Source organism: Gigantopelta aegis, chromosome 13, assembly GCF_016097555.1.
Source record: "Gigantopelta aegis isolate Gae_Host chromosome 13, Gae_host_genome, whole genome shotgun sequence".
Lineage (NCBI taxonomy): Eukaryota > Metazoa > Mollusca > Gastropoda > Neomphalida > Peltospiridae > Gigantopelta > Gigantopelta aegis.
In genome coordinates this window covers 23,870,060-23,892,214 of record NC_054711.1, presented here as the reverse complement: position 1 = coordinate 23,892,214, position 22,155 = coordinate 23,870,060, and the positions used below count along the sequence as shown (strand labels likewise).

The 22,155-nt window shown below is 37.1% G+C and overlaps 1 protein-coding gene and 1 long non-coding RNA gene across 2 annotated transcripts in view; one reads left to right on the top strand and one right to left on the bottom strand.

Moving 5' to 3' along the window:
• LOC121387400 (palmitoyltransferase ZDHHC1-like) overlaps window positions 1–17,712 on the bottom strand; it is a 78,866-nt gene extending 61,154 nt beyond the window's left edge. The window contains exons 1-4 of the mRNA XM_041518507.1: window positions 17,098–17,712; window positions 5,215–5,407; window positions 3,908–4,083; window positions 2,005–2,106 (exon numbers count right to left, since the gene is read on the bottom strand). Coding sequence (XP_041374441.1) covers window positions 2,005–2,106; window positions 3,908–4,083; window positions 5,215–5,407; window positions 17,098–17,129 — 503 coding nt within the window. The 5' untranslated portion in view covers window positions 17,130–17,712. The remainder of the gene's footprint in view (window positions 1–2,004; window positions 2,107–3,907; window positions 4,084–5,214; window positions 5,408–17,097) is intronic.
• Window positions 17,713–18,228: 516 nt separating this feature from the next.
• On the top strand, window positions 18,229–19,855 carry LOC121387408. The gene is made up of 2 exons (XR_005959814.1): window positions 18,229–18,296; window positions 18,985–19,855. It is a non-coding gene; the product is annotated as an uncharacterized LOC121387408 (long non-coding RNA).
• The last annotated feature ends 2,300 nt before the right edge of the window (window positions 19,856–22,155 follow it).

Sequence of the window (22,155 nt, the reverse complement as noted above, 5' to 3'; positions counted from 1 at the left end):
TGCTTGCAAATCGAAAGAAGTGACTTGTAGATGTTTGTTTTGTTTTCGTACGATCGTAGCGTTTATTATTATTATTATTATTATTATCATTATTATTCACCACTTGCCATCGGGATCGCAAAAAGTAATTTTTAGTTGCCATAATCTAAAAACCACTGTCCTCGGGCATCGGGCCACCATATTCTAGAACCTCCATGCAGCTTGCGGAAGTTAACACTGTTGTAAAAGGACTAAATATTAGCCCAGTACTGAAACAAAATAAAAACATTTGGAGGGAAAATGCCCATTCCATGGTGCATGATTAGACTAATAATTTTCTTTTATAAATAATAAATAAAGGCTACCATTTGTCACTGATAGGCTACTCATTGGTGCATGATTAGATTAACAAAAATAAATCTTATATAACATAAACAGGGGCGTACGAATGAAATTTTGCAGGTGGGGGTGGGGTCGAGGTGTCTGGCTCTATACTGAGCCTTAGGTCTCAATTTCGACCACCCGCACCCCCCCCCCCCCCCCCCCCACCCCTGCACACGCGACTGATAAAAAGAAAGACCACAATTCGACACCGATATTTTGCGGCGGCGATGCTACTTTCACTTTATTGCTGGTACTTCTATACTACAGTGACGTTCCAAATGTTTGTTATTTAAAGCTCACTATGCAATGTTAGTATTTTTCAGCTTTTGGGACATTTTTGTTTACGTTAAAACCATTTTCAACCTTTGTAAAATTATAGGCAATCCAAAATTATGTCTACATATATTCCTTTAGAGATAGAATAGCAGCAGATAATTTAGGCGCCTTAGCGATCCGTGCACATTTCTTTATTACGTCTGGCTCGACTCTATACTGAGCCTTAGGTCTCAAGTTACAACCGTTGCAATATACCGTTTTCTACTGGTTTGCCGCGCATCAAGTATCTAAACACAGTCTAAAACATTTGTCAGACTACTAGTAGTATGTCTGCATTAATAAATTTCCTGTAATCGTGAAGTCTGCAAGTTTTAATTTCTGAACGTCTACAGGTCACGACGTAATCAATTTGCGGTTCGCGTAAATTTAATTTTGCGTAACCGACACGCAAACAGAACGGCGGTTCGCATGAAATATTGTGCCCTGCAATAGCCGATGATAAGATAAAAAATCAATGTGCTCTAGTGGCGTCGTTAAATAAAACAAACTTTAGTTTTTATATGACAGCTTTAATATATCCATGTTTTAAACACTGTTACATTACCAGAGGAGATATCTTTTGCATGGAAATAAAAACATTATATCATGATTGTAGAAGTTTGGCAAACAATAAAGAAGCTTACATGTACAGTTCAAATATAGCATATGAACTTATTTTGAAGCATTCTGTGCCTACAATGCTGCTTTATTACAGCAGAATAAAAAAATAAAAAAATCTAATTTTTTAAAGGCAAAGCATAGCGATCATATTGGATTACGAAACATAAACATTATTTTGGTTTTAAATAATTATTTTTATTACCACAGCGGTCACTCATAACAGGAAAAATATTTTCCATATTTTCTCAATGAGAAATATTCTGCATTGTTCTAATGAACAATACTAATGGACAATTTGATGCTTACAAACCTTAGACCTTGTCGGTACTAAATATGACGTCATCACGATTTGGCAAGCACACAAAGTGGTTTATGTGTCCATCATATTGTGTTAAATAATTGACTACATGTACATTAATGTGTATCAGATATCGCTATGACAACAACTGACGGTAAAGATTAATCTCTCCCCTGAATGGGGGAGTTACTTATGATTCTGCCATACTGACCATTTATATTTAATCCTTTTGTAGTACATGTATTAAAAAAAAAAAATCACATGTTAAATAATTAGGAGCTAAACATTAATCAATGAACTAATCTTAGGGGAGTGATAGGGAGCCACAGTGATAGCTCCCCTTAAATGGTGAGGTCTGATACTGTAAAATACATGAGAAAACAAATGTGATGTCCATCAAAGCTCACTGGTAATTTCTTCTGCCAATGCAGTTGTTGAGCCATTCACAATGGTGGTCTAAGTGCGAAACACATTTGTAGCAGTCTTTGCAGTGTTTTGTCTTCTCATCACTACAAAATCAAACAGAATGATATGGTACATTGTAGTTATCATAGAAGATAATATGGAAGTTCAAACATTTTAAATTCATTTTATTGCATTAATTTAAATTAGATAAAATTAACTGTCAAACAATTTTCATTTCTCATAATTTTCCACGACTAATTACCGGTACTTAAAAATTCAACGACTTTCCAAGCCTGGAAAATGGTGTTTGAAAACTCTACGAGATGTACCTTGTATACATGACTTAAATTTAAAGCCGCTGAGACTAGTTTCACAGGTATAACCAATCCATTTTCATAATTCCCACGAACCCTGTACAATTCTAACCCAAAACAAGGCTTTGGTTTCAATGTTTGAATGTAGACTAGCATTTGACAAGTCATTTTATGGTTCGACAAATTAAGGTTTCTACACACTTGAACTATACCATGTCTTCCGACATATACATGTACATGACTTAAAACTTAAAGCCACTGAGCCTAGCTTCACAGGTGCAAACATGTTTTTACTTGGGGTTTTATTAGCCACATCAAATTAATTTTTAGCCACTTCTTCTTTTTCTAAATACTATTCATCATCCAGTCTAAGAAAACCACACGAGTCAGGGTTATTAACAGGTTCATTTTGTTTTTAGTTCCCTGCCGGTCTCATCAGACGCAACTATAGGTTTCAACATCGTCCTCGGTGTGTGTGTCCGTCTCATATGCAGCGCTCGAACTTAACGGCGGCAACAACGGCAATTGCAGTCGGTGACATATAAACTGCCGTCGGTTGGGGCCGTCACCGATGGCACTTTTGTGTCGCTGGATAAAAATTACTGGCGTCAGTAAAGTTCCTCACCGACAGCAAAATGTACACGGACGTTTGGATCCTTGTTGGGCATTTAGTTAGTATCAAGCATTGAAACTATGTTTAGTCATGCACGTACCCCGTGTTGTTGTATTTTGCCTCCTCACTTTCGTGTTATGTCACCCCTTTTCACGTTTGGCAGCGCCATTTGCTTTTCTGCGCCCCTCTTTATTTTTCGGCATCCTGTTATAATTCACAACACCCAGCTCAGCTATTTCAAAATGCACAAAGAACTATAGGCCTAGTGGTGAATGAACTCTCACCCGGAAGTCGGTATAACCCTTGAACTTAGCAGATAACCAAATATGTTTTTCAGGACTTGTTTAGCAATTCTTGAAGACATTGAGCTAAAATTAATATTTTTGTGGTGATTTATCCATTTTTCAAAGAGTTATGACCCTTGAACTTCAGAGATAAGAAAGTTTTGATATTTTCCATATCTACTACATTAAAAAACCCACTTGTGACGAATCCTCCATGCAAGTTTCTTGATAGCGTCGACGAATTCACGTGTGCACAATTAGAATGTAAAATAGGTATATTTAAAATAATATTAAATAGGCCTATATAGACGTCTTGTGTACATTTCAGTTCTATTTTGAGTCTATTTATGGCCGAATGAATTGTATCATGAAAAGGTTTCTTTTGTTGTTCAGTATAGTTTACACATCTAGAGGTACATGGTTCGGACGTTAGGTTGACATCACTTAGTTCAGAGAATCTTGCTCCATTAGTTTCCAAAATGGCTCCCGACAAACTTTTCAAGCACATGCCCTGACGTCACATATACAGCGGTCCCACTAAACATCGCTACTCGTACACACTGGACTGTAAACAACCATCTGATGTGAAACTACTAATCTTTGATCATAACAACTACATATGTAATTCACCTGGGAAAATTCTCGTTTTCTTTTGTTTTTCCATTTATGTTACTATGCGTAGTTGTGTACTTACACGTGTATTTCGCACAGATTGCAGTAGTGGTTCTCGATTATATGCGCATGTGTTCTGCTGTCAAAGACGGCCAACGTCCGCCGAACGGGTTTCTTTAACACGGCCTCGTGTGCTGGGTTGATAGACGTTGTAATGATGACAAGCAGGACGTGCGCAACAGTCGCCAAACCGTTCAGCTAGCCATACGTCAAGTATCATATCTCACATACAAAAAATTACTTCCACCCTTGCTAGACAGAGGAGAGCTCGGTGGAATGAATGAATGAACGAATGAATGTTTAGAAGTGTTTATGAATGTGTACATGGTTTTATACTCCGATAATGGGCACCATTCCTCATTATTCCCCAAAGGCTATGTCGTTTTTACATTCCAAGTTTTGAAGTAGTACAAAAAAGTAAAAGTCCCAATCTGAATGTGAATAATTTCTTTTTTTAAAATAATATCTAAAGACATATTTTGGAAACGATAGGTTACGCCTGACAATCACTCCTTTCCCTCCCCCATAACGTTTCGTAATGCAAAATAGATATATCAATTTGAATAATCAAGTCCATGTATAGAATTAGTTTTAAATTCTGACTTAGCTTAATAAAATGTTTTTGAAATGAAACTGAAACTTCCCTTATTTTTCGTAAAACGACACTACAATTCCGAGAGAGAGAGAGAGAGAGAGAGAGAGAGAGAGAGAGAGAGAGAGAGAGAGAGAGAGAGAGAGAGAGAGAGAGAGAGCTCATCCCTACTTTCAATTCACACTGTAGAATAAAACGCAAATGGTTGTTCTTTGTGTATATGTCACCACAACTTAATCATGCCCTAAATGAGGGGCTGGACGTAGCTCGATGCGTGGTCAGTGTGGGGTCGGTCCCCGTCAGTGGGCTCATTGGGATATGTCTGCTTCCAGCCAGTGTACCACGACTGGTATATCAAAGACCGTAGTATATGCTATCCTGTATGTCAATCTAATTAAAATTAGCTCCACTATTACATGTGGATCTAACAGCAGGCAGTTGGAGCTCATATCTACCAATCAAAACTTTACGTGCAGAATCATGCCAGTGATTTAAAAATAATTTGAAAACATTCCGAATTATCCTGAGGGTATACGACATGTTTCGTGCCGTAAATAAAATGTGTTGAATGCGTTGTTAAATAAAACATTTCCTTCCTTCTCTAAATGAGTATTAAGGCCCTCAGCCTATAGGAAAAATAGCACTGTATTATACAGTATGTTTTCAAAGGATACAATGTCGTCCCCAACCTATAGGAAAAATAACACTGTAATATACAATATGTTTTCAAAGGATACAACGTAACATATGGCTTGCAATTCTTCTGAAAACGAAGGAACAATCATTCCAAAGTTTATAAGTATGAAGTAGATTTCGATAACCCAGGCAAGGAGTTGATACCCACGAGGAGGAATCGTCCATCCGTTACGTCGACAGGTTACATAGTGAGTGCCTGCCTCGTCTGGCTGAATGGCGGCCATTTCGTCCTCACTAAAAAAACGAGGTTACAGTTCAACCAAACAAAATATAACTGATCTAAGTATCCCTCTAATGATTACCATAGTGTAAGTACCCCTCTAATGATTACCTTTCATTTCAACTTATTTCCGTGCTTATATCCAATTAAGGTTCAAGCACGTTGTCCTGGGCACATATCTCAGCTATCTGGGCTGTCTGTCTAGGACACTGGGTTAGTTGTTAGTTGGTTAGTGAGGGAGAAGAGGGTGCAGTGTCATTACACCTACCCATTGACCCCTTAAAAACTCGCTTTGGGTTGGAGCCGGTACCGGGCTGCGAACCCTGTACCTACCATCCTGTAATCCGATGGCAGCAGCTATGGGAAATTAGATATTCACCTGCTAAAACCACCCGAAAAATCGCAGGTCATTTTCCAAAAGATGTGTATGATTATCACATTTGCTATATACCTTGTAATGCTGTTAAAATTTCATTTTATAATACTGTAAAATATATCTCAGAGGTCCTAATTGTTCACACTATCCCAAACACTTCCCTTACCCTTCTTATTTACAACATGCTATTTTTCTTTCTCAGCAGGAATTATTTCTTTTTGTATGCTATTTAAAAAATAATAATAATGGCATGCCATATTTCCTTGCTATTTCAACCTTGAGTAACCCTGCAATGATTACCATAGGGTACATTAAACCGAATGACCACTGCGAATCAGTCAAAATAATTTGCAAACGTTTAACGAAAAACGACTGGCTGACGTTGGAAAACATGTTATTCGTTTTCGAACTAAGCACTATGGCGTTGTCACCGTCTAGACTCCCTCCCCTGCTAAATTCCATGCACACGCGCCTGATAATAATAATAATAATAATAATAATAAATGGTGAGTTCATGTTCTGACTGTTTATTATTTTATGTCAGCGTATTCGCAGTTATTTTCGTCATGAAATAATAATAATTATTTTATTATATAGCCGGCCCTCATTTGCCAAGTTTCTATTCACGGCGGTCGTTATATAAAATTCTAAAATACATTATACGGTTGTCGTATATACATCTTCACCACTACGAGTCTGTTTTGCCGTATTTTTTTTATGAATTTTCACAAGAAGAGTCCCAAATTTTAAAAATGAAGCTTGTCATGGAATTCCGTCGATCGTAGTTCAATTAAAATGTTTTGGATCATACATGGTTGGTATTCCAAATTAATGTAATTTCCATTTATAATCCATATTTAAAGAAATAAGGCCCACTAAATCCGTGATTGAGCGTCTTTAAGAGGATATTTTATAGAACAATTACAGACAGCCTCGACCCATTCCCAGATAAACAAAAAAAATGCATTATCAGGGATGTGCCCACGCCTTGCGGTGCCGGGCGCGACTACCCACCACTCAAAATTACCGCCCGGCACTTTTAAGAAATTTGGGCTTGTTGCCCGGCACTAATATTTTGTCCGAAAAATAACCCCAAACGTAGTTATTTAAATAATATGCAAAAATGTCTATGAATATTTTACTAAACATTTGTTGCAGAGAGAAAACCAGTCTAGCAAGATTAGTACAATCGAAAAACAAAAAAGCTCGCTAGACTGTTTTTTGCGTTACACGTTAAACCAAACGGCCACTTCGGGAACCAGTCCAACGTTAGCACACATATCTCAGCACCGAAGACATTCGTAACCATTCGGCCATTCTCGTCAGCGGTGAAAAAACACTGATATTCCGAATGCTTCATCCGTCTTATTTATTCATTGGCTACTATAGAATATATCATCAAATCAAAACGCTAAATACATTTTCTCTTTGCGACATGACTAGTACTACTAGCAGACGACAGGGTGAAAAATATCAACAATGTCTTTACTAAAATACTTCCAGAAAAGTGGCAAACAAAATTATAATAGTGAATGTGAAAAGATAGCTGAGCCTACAAGGTCTATTGTCGGCAATAAAACTACGTCGTCCGTTTGAGGGAAAGTGTCCAATCTACCTGTATCGATACGTCACCGGTTAGTGTTACGGGAACTGTCAAAGATGTTGACAAACGGAAAAATACATTCGAACAAATTACACCGTGTTCTAAAAAAATGAAACGGGCAAAGTCTTTTAATATAAAATGGAAATCAAACAGGCCCTGAACTTTGCAAAAAGTATGACAAACGTCCTTTTGATCGCGATATTTGGAACAAACAACCATGTAGACTAATCAGACTCGAGAGTGTTGTCGATCATGAAACATCCCATGGTCACATTCATTAATGCAGTACAATTAGAACTTGCCCAATCACACACAAGTAACATCGCTGCTAGTATCATACCAGAAATACCACTGGCCTCCACGTGCCAAATGTTTGCATGCCTTTACTTTTTGTGTAAACAGAGAATAGCACATACAACGAACTTTGAACCATTACTCGATTTACAGGATTATTTAAAATTGAATTTGAGGTCAAACATTAATGTTGGTCTTAATGCTATGTACACAAGCAGGAAATCGATCCAGGACATGCTGGAATGCATGTCTAGTGTATTGAAAACAATATACTGAATAAACTGAGAGAAAGTAACAAATGGTTTTAAGAACTCAATTTATTCATAATGGATCTATTGTGGTTAGGTTTTTGAAAATATTGGACTTTTTGAAAGTTCAGTCAAGTGTTTCAACTGAAAAAAAATTACACTGGTGACAAACCGATGTTAATAACATTAAATGCTGATAATATATCTAAACATGTTTCTGAATTTGTTGAACAAAATCATTTTAAATATACATGCCTGAGGGGCATTGGAACTGACGGTGCTGCTGTAATGACGTGTTCGCAATGGGGCTGTTTAATTAATACAGAATAAACAGATTATTTCTCAAAATGCTGTGGGTGAATTACATAAATGTGAGGCAGTAGGCTTACACTGTGCTGCACATAAACTTAATTTAGCTGCATCTCAGGCTGGAGATAGCATACCATATGTCAACAAATTCAAAGCTATTCTTAGACAGTTGTATGACTTTTATCATAATTTAGTGCTGTTAGGTCTGCAGGACTTAAAGCTCTCCAGCAACTGCTTGAAGAGCCCGAGCTTAAGATACTTGAGCCTTCATCAACAAGGTGGCTGAGTGTTGGAACATCAGTTGAACGTTTGAAGAATATTCTTAGCAGTGTGATTATCAGTCTTGGCAATGAATCTGAAGAAAGGGGGAATGCCACTGCCAGTGGTTTATATACTTTCCTAAGCCATTATGAGTTTGTGGCGACTCTTCTACTGTTTTGTGATGTACTTCCAACTATTAACGGCCTATCCAAGATATTTCAAATCAGTAACCTTGATTATTCATTGGTTGCAAATGTAGTAGCTTCTACAATTAATAAGATTGAAAAACTGAAGGTAGAGGATGGTGATAATCTAAAAAAACCATGACTGATTTCATCACAAAACTAGAAAGGTTAGGAGTTGATATAAAGTACAAAAGAAATCTATGTCAACCAGATAATGATCTTGCCATAGTAGCTAAGTGTGACTTTGACAAACATGTGAAGACTGTCTTTCTTGACAAAATCATTACAAACATTAAAAATCGATTCACCGACAATAATATCATGGAGGCTTTCAGAGATTTGGTGGCTATGAAGAGGCAAATGCAGTTCAGGAGTGGGGTGATTTTAAACAATACATGAGTGACCACATGCATTCAAAAACTGCTTCAGATGTTGGTCATGATCTAGTTGCCAACAAAGGCTTAAAACTTGTTTATCCAATTATGGCATTTCTTGCAGAGATTTACATGTTTCTACCACCACATACAGCAGACCGTGAAAGAGACTTCTCCCAAATGAAACATAAAAACAATTCTTCGCAACAGAAACGACTTTAGAATCAATTATGAGAATTGTAATTGAGGCTCCTAAATTGGAAGATTTTCCATTTGAAACAGCTGTTAAAATATGGTCAGAAAAGAAAAACAGACGCCTTAAAGTTCAATACACTTTATTCAACTGTTAACTGATTGGCACCAAGTAGTAAGTTATTGCCTTTCAGCCTTTGTAAATACCAACACAGTACTGCTTTTTCTGTGATGTTATATGTCATTTAGCAGCTCATATATTTGCTAAATAATATAAACCTGAGATATAAATATAAATTAGAAAAGCTAATTAAAAATAACCCAAAAGACCGATAAGAGCATCTGCAATGTAAAAAAAAACGTCAGCGGGGAGCATACATTCAACCCTCCTAAATTTATTGAACGGACCTTCGAATTTTGCCCGGCACATACATTTTTCTAGGCACATCCCTGATTATGCACATGCGTACTGTGCGTAATGGGCGCTACGCCTCTGTAGGGAATAACTGGTTACTATCTTGAGATATCGGCTTTAGGACCTATCCTGTGAAGGTTAGAATGGCAAATGCAGCGATGCTCTGCCGGGCTGCATTCGCCATTCGACCTGAGCAGGATAAAGCCCATATCTTAAGACAGTAACCAGTTATTTCTTTTATCCTGCAATCCTACGGGAATAGTCGGAAAATAGTTATTTATTCCATTTTTTTGGAAGCAAATAGAGTATGTCAACTAGCAGGGCTTTTGCCGTATGACGTCATACAAAATACACGTCATTTTTTATAAGATGCTAGCTACATTCTGTCACATTCAAAAAGCGTTTCTAAACTGTAATTCATAATAACTATACAATTTGTGTATTGTTATTGCAAAACTAAAAGTTATTTGTATTTACTGTACTTAAATGATTTAAAGAGTTCATTGAAAATCTAGTCGAGTCGGGCTTATGTCAAGTGACCTGTATTTTTATAGAGATTGATCTTAGTCATCATATCTTGTCAATGTATACAGTGATTGCGGGATAAATATATATAAACCATCGCTGCTGCTACTGCCCCCCCCCCCCCCCCGCCCAAGACAGTGTTAATCTATTAATAGTAACAGTATTTAAAACTATAGTACCAAAAATATAAGTCTAAAGCACTGTACATACGCCTTGTACAATGACGTCAAAAATAAACTAGACCGCGCACCGAGTGGCTTCTGATTGGGCTGCCATGACCAAATACCGCAAACTTCCGATCAGGGCAAAAAACACATGACAACAATAAATAATGTTAGTGAATAAAACGTCCATTTGTGGAAAACTTTATTATATCTGGTTAGATTTGAAAAATTCTAAATTGTATGTAAACACGATAAACCTGTCGTGGACCGAAACGAGACAAATACTTTTTTTCTTAGGTTCCTATTCTAATTCACTATTGCCGCGGTGTGTACACTTAAGATAGACGACTGCAGCCTTGGTCTCGTCTGTTAAACATTTTATCTTTCTTTTCTTTCTTCCGTTATATTCAGGCAGGGAAAATAGTGATAGAATTTTTTTATACTGGATTAAATACCAAGACAAATTACCCATTGAGAGAGAGAGAGAGAGAGAGAGAGAGAGAGAGAGAGAGAGAGAGAGAGAGAGAGAGAGAGAGAGAGAGAGAGAGGCAGACAGACAGAGACTGACTGACTGACAGACAGACTGAGTTTTATTTACGGTTATATGGCGTCACTTATGATTAGGGACCATTCTGATAGTGAGAAAGGAAATCCGCTGATGCCACGTGGGCTACTATTTTCGATTAGCATCAAGGGATCTTTTATATCACGCACGCACACACACACACATATGTTTGACATCCAATAGCCGATGATTAATAATCAATGTGCTCTAGTGATGTGGTTAAACAAAACAACCTTCTGTTGGTCCTTAATTTATATTGTCGCGTATATTTTCAGACTATTGCCGACTACATCGCCGAATCGGGTGGTGTACGCGTAACTTTAGATATTTTGATTGTAAAGAAAACGGCGTTACTTAAAGAGGCTGTATCAAAGTTGCATAGTGGCCAAAATTATATATTAATTTTTATAAGTGTATAAATAATACTTGGACCAACGTTATAATTATAGAATTACAACCACGAGAAGGAATATAGAAAATAAATACTTTTTCTTACACACCCGTTGGTGAGAACATCATGCGTTATTTTGTATAAAACATGTTTGTTTAAACATATACGTGTGTTAACAATTTCAATACATATGACTGGCTGCTCATAGGTGATGACCAGGTAACCGATGCCATAATTCCAATGAAAAACTACACGATGGAAATCGATTACACTGTGACGTATAGTTAACCTGACAATCATGGGTCTGTGACGCGTAAGTTAGCTACAAGTACAACGCTTGTAAATAACCTTTTGTCGAAAAAGATTTTAAAATTTGCTTAAAAACCTGGTTTTTGAGGATATGTAAGTAATAGAATAATATATTCGTGTCCGTTAAATACCATTTATTTCACAACTCGATGTTTTAAAACATATCAAACTTGCTTTCGCTCGTTAGATACACTTTAAAACAACTCGTTGTGATATAAATCTAACGGCCACTCATGTATTATTCTCTATGTAACACGATTATTGACAATAAATACGTCATTTACAATACAGGTCACGTGATTTATCGCCATATGTGGACTTGCGGGGTTTATTCATCCTAACTAATGCCCTACGACTGGTATATTAAAGGTCGTGGTATGTATACTGAACAAAATAAGAAACTTCCGCTAACTTTGCTTGAACATAACTTGATGAAAACAAACCGGGGGAATAATTGTTATATATGCGTTTAAAGAGTGTTCCATGATGCATCGTTTGGTGCAAAAATCATGGCCATAGGTTTACAGAAACTGGGAGAAATTTTGACCAAGTGTGGTAGGGGTTAAAAAACAACAACACCCATTTAATAACGGGTATGACCACCTCTTGAATTGACCACTGCAGTGCATCGCAGGCGCATAGAATCGACTAAAGTGTTGATTTCTGCCTGTGGAATATTGTTCCATTCCTGAATGAGCGCTTGACGAAGTTCGTTGACGTTAGCGGGTGGGTTGGGACGACGCCTCAATCGTCTGTCCAGACTATCCCAGACATGCTCGATTGGGTTGAGATCAGGACGTTTAGCGGGTCAGTCATCAATGAAATAAATGTAATTTGTTCCTAGAAAATGTACAGTGTCTCTAGCTGTATGAGAGGTGGCAATATCATGCTGAAAAATCGAGATGTTGGCGTTGTTATGGAACAGAGGAATGACGTGATGAGCGAGAATGTCATCGCGGTAACGTTGAGCATTTAAATTGCCATCAATGACGACTAGTGGTGAACGATAACCATGGGCAATGGCTGCCCCGACTATGACACAACCCCCACCCCGAAGCGATCTCGTCCAAGAACACAACAGTCAGCATAGCGTTCATTTTTTCCTACGGTAGACGCGCACCCTGCCATCACCACGTTGTAAAGAAAATCTGGATTCATCCGAAAAAAGAACGGTATTCCAGCGTCGCCTTATCCAACGAGTGTGTACACGTGCCCAATTAAGACGATTTAGACGATGACGTTGCGTTAAAACGCATCCGACGTAAGGACGTCGTGCATGTAAACCGTTATCCCGCAGACGATTACGAACAGTTTGCCCACTGATTCGGTTATTATGAAGCCCAGGTGTTTTAGCAGCAGTAGCAGTGGCAGTTTGGAATCGTGGCAGTACATTTTTTTTTTAGCTTTAAGAGCTGTTTTTAATTCTAACATTGTTATCGGTTTATTAAATTCTAAATTATAAGTAGTTGGGTGATTTGCTGTTTTAGTATCATTAGTTGGTAGAGAGTTATCTTTCTTAAGTTTATCAAAAAATTGTTTAGGAAAATTTTCGTTGCTACTGTTTTTACTGAACGTTTTACTGAGAAGGTCGGCCTTTTGTTTATTAGTAGTTGCTGTTTTATGTTTTTGAAGGACTGTGGAATTAGCGCGTTGTCCTTGAATAGCCTTAATTTTTTTCCACATTTCTCTAATAGATGTTCTATTGTTAATTTCACCGCAAAATTTATGCCAGCTGGCTTGTTTAGCATTGATAAGCTTACCTACTTCGTTTTTGGCTATTTTATATTTAGTGTGATAGTCTTGTTTCCCTGGGGTTTTTTTTAAAGTTTACGTATCCTGTTCCTAAAGGCGCATTTGGATTTAATTTCGTCCGTCCACCAGTTAACTGGTCTATTTTTATTGAAGGGTTTAGTTTTAGGAATATTCTTTTCAGCTATTTCTATTATTTTATTAGTAAGTTTATTAGTGGCGTCGTCAATGTTTAGGCTATTTTCTAACTTAATTTTGCTACAGTCGCTTGTAAAGCCAGCCCAGTTAGCTTTATTAAATTTAAATTTAGGTATAAAGTTTTCTTCTTCTGTATAAGTAGTATTACATTTATAGCTGGTTAGAATAGGGAGGTGGTCGCTATTGAGAGCATCTAACACCTCCCATTGGGCGTTTGCACCTATATTGTAAGAGGTGATAGTTAGGTCGATGGCGGATGTGCCCAGATAGTCATGAATAAAAGCAGTACTGCCATCGTTGAGACATACTAGATTGTGTGTATTGATGAATTCCTCAAGTATGTCTCCCTGTGCGTCGGAGTGCAGACCTCCCCACAGTGTGCTATGACAATTAAAATCTCCTACAAGAATTAAGTTATTGTTTGAGTTAATGAGTTAATTGTAATCTCTTAACGTTAGTTGATTATGGGCTGTTCCCGGTGGGCTATAAACATTGATGATATCAATAGGCATTTTATCGTTTTGTATAGTAAGTCCTAGGACTTCTAAGTTTTGATCAATAGAATCATATTTAATTTCGGTATGCGGTATGGTATTTTTAATTAGAGTGGCTATTCCACCTCTGGTACTATTTTCTCTATTTTTATAACAACTTGTATATCCTGGAATTTTAAATACTTTAGTTGGGGTTTTTTAAAATCTTTAGTGCCGATTCCTAGCCAAGTTTCTTGCAGGCAAATTATATCTGGCTTGATGTTGCTAGTGCTAGTGAGTTGAATGAGTTCGGCACCATGTGCCATTGAATGGAGGCCTTTAGCGTTCCACTGGAGAACGCTAAGGTCCTTATTTCCTATGTTTGAATTATTAGCGGGGGCGTATGGAGACTTGTCTCCCATGACGCTGGCCCGATGTTTTTTTGACGTTTTTAGTTATTTTTAGATTTAATTAGGTTAATTTTTGGGGGTAATTAGGCTAGCTTTAAATGTTGATATCTCCTGTACTAGAGTTTGAATGATGGATTTGAGTTCACTAACTTCTGACGGGAGTTGGTTTTTAGTTTTTCTGTATAGGAGCAGTTTTGATTAACTGTTGGAACTGACTTAACGCTAAAAGTTTTTTGGTTGCCTGGTTTATTTGTTTGTTCGCTAGTTCTGTTTAATTTGCGAAGCGCCTTCTGGTAGTGGTGGCATCTGGTGTCGTGAGCCATGTGCTGGCTAAGGCAGTTAGGGCATTGCACAGGTCTGGTACAGGGTGAGTTGCGTGATGATCTTTCATGTTTCTGTCCACCCCTGTGACAGGTGGGAAGTTCTCTGTGATGGCGGCACTTAGCCGCACTATGTCCCCACTGCTGACAGTGGAAACATTTATTGGGCTTACGTTCATAGGGCGTGAGCTGGTAATGGCGCCCTTGAACGCATATGCGCTGGTCAGTATTGCTGCTTGAAGCAGCTATTAAGACATACCCATTTGACCAAGTGGTCGCCTTCCTCAGGTTCAAGTGTGGGTTATCCCTTCTGAGCGTGTTCAATGTGGTCGCTTCTGCTGGGAGGGAATTTAGTTTGATAATCCACTTGGTGCTGAGAGGGGGTGGGGTGTTTCCAGTTGTTGTGGCGGGGGCTGGGGGTTCCCTGTTAATTTGAGGTTGGGATTGTCTGAGTCCCCCAGCTTTAACTGGAATTTCCTTGTAGAAAGGCCCTGGAGTTTGGGGACCTGGCTGTAAACCGGTTTTGGGCGCCTCGCTTGGTCCTACATTTTTTGTTTTTTTAGTTGGCTGTTCAACATTTAGATTTTTTACGAAATCCTTAGCAGTTGGTACTTTAACAATTAATTAAGGGCTCCTGACTTTTCGTTTGTTGTTTTTCTTGTTATTGACAGGCCTAAATGGTGTAATAACAATTGGCTGGCTGTTTGAGGGCCCCGAATTTGATGTTTTCCTCCAGCACTGTGTCTCGTAATTTTTTACTTTCCTTTGGATAAGGCAATATATACTGAACAATTTGTCAATTCGGTCAATTTGTTTTACTTGTCTTACTGACATTGTTGTCAAGTGAACGAAAACGCTTTAAAATTTGTAAAACAAATAACGTGTTTTACATTGTAGCATTTTTAGTATGCCAAGAATACCCAATTTTTTACGCGAATGGGCGATTGGCATGCTTGATGCTGGCATGTCGACAGAAGACGTTGCAAGGCATGTTGGGAGTTCTAGTCGAGCGATACGAAATCTTCGCGTAAGATTTCGAACGACAGGAAGCACCAACGACTTTCCACGTCGTGGACGTCCGCGTGTTACAACGCGTGGTCAAGACCGCTATATCATGAACACGCATTTGCGCAATCGATTCCAAACTGCCACTGCTACTGCTGCTAACACACCTGGGCTTCATAATAACCGAATCAGTGAGCAAACTGTTCGTAATCGTCTGCGGGAGAACGGTTTAGATGCACGACGTCCTTACGTCGGATGCGTTTTAACGCAACGTCATCGTCTAAATCGTCTTAATTGGGCACGTGTACACACTCGTTGGATACGGCGACGCTGGAATACCGTTCTTTTTTCGGATGAATCCAGATTTTCTTTACAACGTGGTGATGGCAGGGTGCGCGTCTATCGTAGGAGAAATGAACGCTATGCTGACTGTTGTGTTCTTGAACGAGATCGTTTCGGGGGTGGGGGTTGTGTCATGGTCTGGGCAGCCATTGCCCATGGTTATCGGTCACCACTAGTCGTCATTGACGGCAATTTAAATGCTCAACGTTACCGCGATGACATTCTCGCTCATCACGTCATTCCTCTGTTCCATAACAACGTCAACATCTCGATTTTTCAGCATGATAATGCCACCTCTCATACAGCTAGACACACTGTACATTTTCTTAGGACAAATAACATTTATTTCATTGATGACTGGCCCGCTAAAAGTCCTGATCTCAACCCCATCGAGCATGTCTGGGATAGTCTAGAAAGACGATTGAGGCGTCGTCCCAACCCACCCGCTAACGTCAACGAACTTCGTCAAGCGCTCATTCAGGAATGGAACAATATTCCACAGGAAGAAATCAACACTTTAGTCAATTCTGTGCGCCTGCGATGCACTGCAGTGGTCAGTTCAAGAGGTTGTCATACCCGTTATTAAGTGGGTATTTTTTTTTTTTAACCCCTACCACACTTGGTCAAAATTTCTCCCAGTTTCTGTTAACCTATGGCCATGATTTTTACACCAAACGATGCATCATGGAACACTCTTAAAACGCATATATAACAATTATTCCCCCGGTTTGTTTTCATCAAGTTATGTTCAAGCAAAGTTAGCGGAAGTTTCTTATTTTGTTCAGTATATATCTATATATATATATATATATATATATATATATATATATATATATATATATATATATATATCATATCACTACTAAGGAATAGCATTGGGCATGCCCATTACATAAATCACATATTTTAAGACACAAGTATGCAAATATTTAGAACATAAGTATGCAAATTACATTATTATGCAAATTGTATACCAAAACGTGGAACTATTTTCACCTGTCAAAATTGTTGACGAACAAACATGGCATCTTTTGAAGTTGTCTTTTGCAAGTATGCAAAGTATGAGAAAATCCCCGCGATTGCAGAGACGTTATTCCAAAAATGTGGGCAAACACACAAAATCCCCATCGATGTCCCGTTGAAGTTTTCAAGTTTTATTCTTCAAAACGACCGCGAAACTTTTGTGCTGACGACCCATTCTACATTGCTACACACGCACATACAAACACACACTCGGTATGCCGAAAGCAGGAGAACAGTGGTTCCTCGGGCAATGCATTGGTAGAAATAAACTTGCTGGACTGATGAAAAACATGTGTTCGAGTGGTAATATTTGTACCACTAAACGACTGACGAACCACTCTGCACACAAATATCTGGTCCAAAAACTGAACGACAATCACGTTCCTGCTCATTAAAACATGCAGATAACAGGACACAAAAATATTCATTCAGTTAATGCATACAGCCATATAAATCACGACCAACACAAAGAACTGTCGCACATTCTGTCCGCGATATCTACATCTGGTGAATCCTCAAGTTTGGTTCCCGCGTGTTCGTCTTCGAAGGAAATCCGACAACACTTTTAAAATTCGAAACAATCACAGGTCATCAATATTTCCGGCGGTGTGAACACCATGTTTGGAGGCAATGTCAGTGGGGGCAACATCGTAATAAATCTGGCTCAGCCTAAAAGTCCTGTTGTCCCCATAAAACAACGAAGAATCATTTTGGTAGCGACCGCAGCCGCCGCTAGGGGCGCAGCTGCGCCCATATTCCGAAATGTCACGAGTTTGGTTCACAATTGGTAGTGTTGTTCAAGGCCAGAATACGCTTATTTTGATGACGATTTTGCACGTTTTTTTTGTTGTTATGACAAGTACACACCTTCCGATTGATGTATATCCTGTTTCCGAAGTTGAACGACTACAAAAAGACTTTTTTTGAGGCAAGTGAAACTTTGAATACGTCTTATTTTGCCCCAAAAAGGGCGATTTCACTGAGATATTGATAGATATATATAGTAATATAATAAAACAGCATAAAAATGATTTTTTGGTAATTTAAGAAAAAAAGCAATTTAGTTTAATTCGACATCGAAAATATTTCAAGGGAGGTAACTCTGACCCACTGACCCGCAAAAGCGAAAATATAGAACTTCACAGCAGGGACACATTTTGATAAAATTAAACGTATTTGATGCTTTGTCATTATTTATCCACCCATTATTAACTTTTTGGGTAGAATATATATCATACTGAAGCGTTATTTTTAGAAGACAATGCATATTTAATTCAAAATAACTTAAAATAATGTTTTGCTTATCATGATGACTCAGCAGTTTCTGATAGCTGAAGTTGATTTTAAAAAACATTTTGATAATGCATAACTATTCAAATATAGACGTAAATCTATTTTTATGTAAATCATTTGAATGAGTTTAGCATATGACTAGATCAGTTTTATACAAAAGAATAGTATTAATGCAATGGAAATAAATTAAACAGAATTTGTACTTTTTAAGTCTGTTACATTTGTAAATACCTTTTTGAAAGAAAATGTTTCAGGTACCATGACTTCTCACATTGTGACACAAACTTAAATTTTTGGGTAACCAAGTAACATTAAATTCTAAGTATAATTATACTTTTTCATCACTTCATCAATGAATATTACTGTTAAAAATGGTAAAGAATTAATTATTTGTAAAAGATACTAAAAGTAAAGTGAAAATAACTACATACAGAAAAAACATTTGAAGGTTTGTTTCATCTGATGTAATGAATATTTCTGTTTACAAATATTATGTCAAACTAATTACAATATTTGAAACAAAAAGATAAATAACCATGGTCATAATGGGTATTTTTCTTTATTCAGGAAATGTGTAGTCTCTGTGCGTCTATGGAGAAACCTGAAATGGAAACGGAGTGGGAGAGTACACGTGGTTATGAGACAACTTTCAGTAGATTCAATTATACTTCAAGCTTGATGCTGTTATGTTTTCTGTTTCCAACTGTGACAGAACCTAGAACAGAAATGAAGTGTGTGACAATAATTCATAGACAAATTTAGACTAATACTCTTTCATGGATGCTAAATTTGGTAGATCTAGCCATAAATGTTTTATTATAATTCAAAGTGGTATATAGTTATATTTATAATAATTCATTGTTTGAATTTGTTTTTATAAAGCACTTTATTGAACTAAAATAATCATAGCTGCATTTAGTAAATTATTTAGCACACGTGTGACTGCTGTCTCATGCCTTAAGTGTTTCAGCTGCTAAAATATGTTTTGGGGATATTTTTTCTGGATAGAAATTTACCTTTCTGATATTGTACGAGTGTTTGGACATTCCTTTCAAAGGTGAAATATGGCTACTTATATTGCTTTGTTTCTAATAATGATATTGAATGTGTAAAGTATGTAAATATTTTTGTAAGAAATTGATTAAACATATTGGCCAATCATTGGCATTCGTCGTGTGATAAGTTTTTACTGGTTTGAGTTAAAAGACTGGTACATATGATAAGTTTTATTGCATCTTTTATTGAAATCTTCAAGTATTCAATATTATTATGAGTCTAGGTAAAAAAAAATAAAATATTTTGAAACAAGAAGCTTATTTTTTTATGTAACGTGTATCCACTTTCCATCTGCGATCTAAACCTTTATGTTTTCCTTTTTATTATTGGTCTGGATGTACATTATTGTATCAGCGTAAATAAATGTGAACTGAAAATGTTATTCTGATGTAACATTTGCATCAATTATTATGTCATTAAATTACGTATTCCAAGATTTCTGTGTTTTTTTGTCATTTTGGAGCGGTTTCGAACCTACCCCAAGAATACATATGTTATCAGAAATAATAGTAACCCTTTATATTTTCACTTGAAATTTTCAGAGATGCAACATTGATAACTGCTTGTAACATGTATAAGCTTACAACAGAGATTTCTCTGTTATTTTTTGGTTTACAAAAGTGGACGTAAATGACAATTAAAATCGTCATGTCGGCCATGTTTGGTCACAGAAGTACAAGGCTACTACGACTTTATTTTGCTTCATTTGGATAATATAGTGATGTTTTTTCAATAAGAGCAACATATTTAATGAAACTATGACCATAAAGAAAAAAAAAAGTAAAATATATTTTTGGTCTGAGGTACCTAATTTTGGTAGATTCCGACGGCGACTGAATTTGATGAAGCCCTTAAATAGGTCAGTGACGTCGATACGCCTATGTCTGACAATGACGTAGTATTCAGCAAAATGCCGCGAAAAGTTATTTTGAAAAATTTGGCTATTGTCAGTTATTTTATTATAATTTCATTGTTAAATTAGTATTAAATTGTTTAAATAGCTACAATCGTTCTGTCCGTTTTTAACCTAGTTTCAGAAAGCATAGATAACCTTCAAGGTGTATTGACAAACCGGTTACCAGCTGAGTGATTGACATGTACATGTATTCATACGTCATAACAAATTGTTACCTCCGAGCGTTGGGGTTTTGTTTATTAATCATTTAAGTGAAAAATAAACAAAATTGACAGTAATATGATAAATAGAATTCGTCACTCGTATTTTTTAATATGGTAAATATCAACCTCGGCCTGTTAATCTGTATTTGTCTCCCCAAAGGCTCGACAAATACAGATTAACGAAGCCTCGGTTGATATTTCCCATATTAAAAATACTCGTGACGAATCCCCCTCTCTCTCTCTCTCTCTCTCTCTCTCTCTCTCTCTCTCTCTCTCTCTCTCTCTCTCTCTCTCTCTCTCTCTCTCTCTCTCTCTCTCTCTCTCTATATATATATATATATATATATATATATATATATCTATATATATATACAGTGGACTCTGTCCAAACCGACATTATGTGTAAAACAGAACAGTTTTAAAGTCCCGTTCAGCTACCGTTAATTTATTAGGAATAAAAAATTGTCGACACTGGATGCCTTCTATTCCGGACTTCGGATGCAAATTCAACAAATAAAGAAAAAAGAACTTTAAGAGAGAAAAATACTATAACCCCATTTCGTTCTATTAATGCAAATTATAATTCAACACATTATCTGATTGGATCTCTACTAAACATTTCAGGTGGTAAAATCACCGACATACAGGTTGCAAATTTTCAGGCAGAAATACGTCATAGGTTAAGCAAAGAACAGGGTTGTTTTGTAATGACGTCATAAAGACAATTTCATATTACGTATAGAAGTCGTTAAATACTGAGAAGTTTTTATGTCAGAAATGAACATATTATTCTTTATCAGTCGTTATCTAATCATGAGAGCTGATTAAATATGTCAAATTACACATCTATGTTCGAGCCTCTAACTGTCGAACAACCCATCGTCTGTTGATGGGCTGCCTAATGACGTCACCAGCTGGTGACGTTTATAAGCTTATTCTTACTAAAAAATGTGACAATTTCCTATTTAAAATCAACCAGCAAACAGTTTAATTAGAATAAGGATAACCCTACTGTGTTTTCCGATTTGTGGACGTATATCGCGTCGCCAATAAAACTACATTTGCGACAGTAAAACCACCGATATACGTCCGCAAATCGGAAAACACAGTAGGGTTATCCTCTAATTGAAATATATTTTGGTAATAGTTTATTATATTATTTGTTTTACAGGTTGACGAAAGCGAAGCGCCTTGTCGTAAATGACTGTGTTTGTTTACACTGTGCATACAGGAGTTGGTAGGAGCTGACGTCACTTCGCTCCAAGCTAGAATACCGGACGCAACGAAAACAAAAGAAAATGGCTGCCCCCAGTTAGCAGGAATAATTACGGTTTTTTTTTATATTAATTCTAAAATTACGCATTTCTCATTTCTTAAAGTGTCAGTATGTGTTGGTGGTCCGGGTATGCATCTTTCCAACACATAAGGCTCATATTTGAGTTTACTTCCCCTTTAATGCATTGACCGTCCATGACAGAAGATCAATCTGACCTTGTTTGTTTTCTTTGAAGTACACGTAGTTTCTCACCTAAATCCAAATCAGTGGTTAAAAATATATCAATA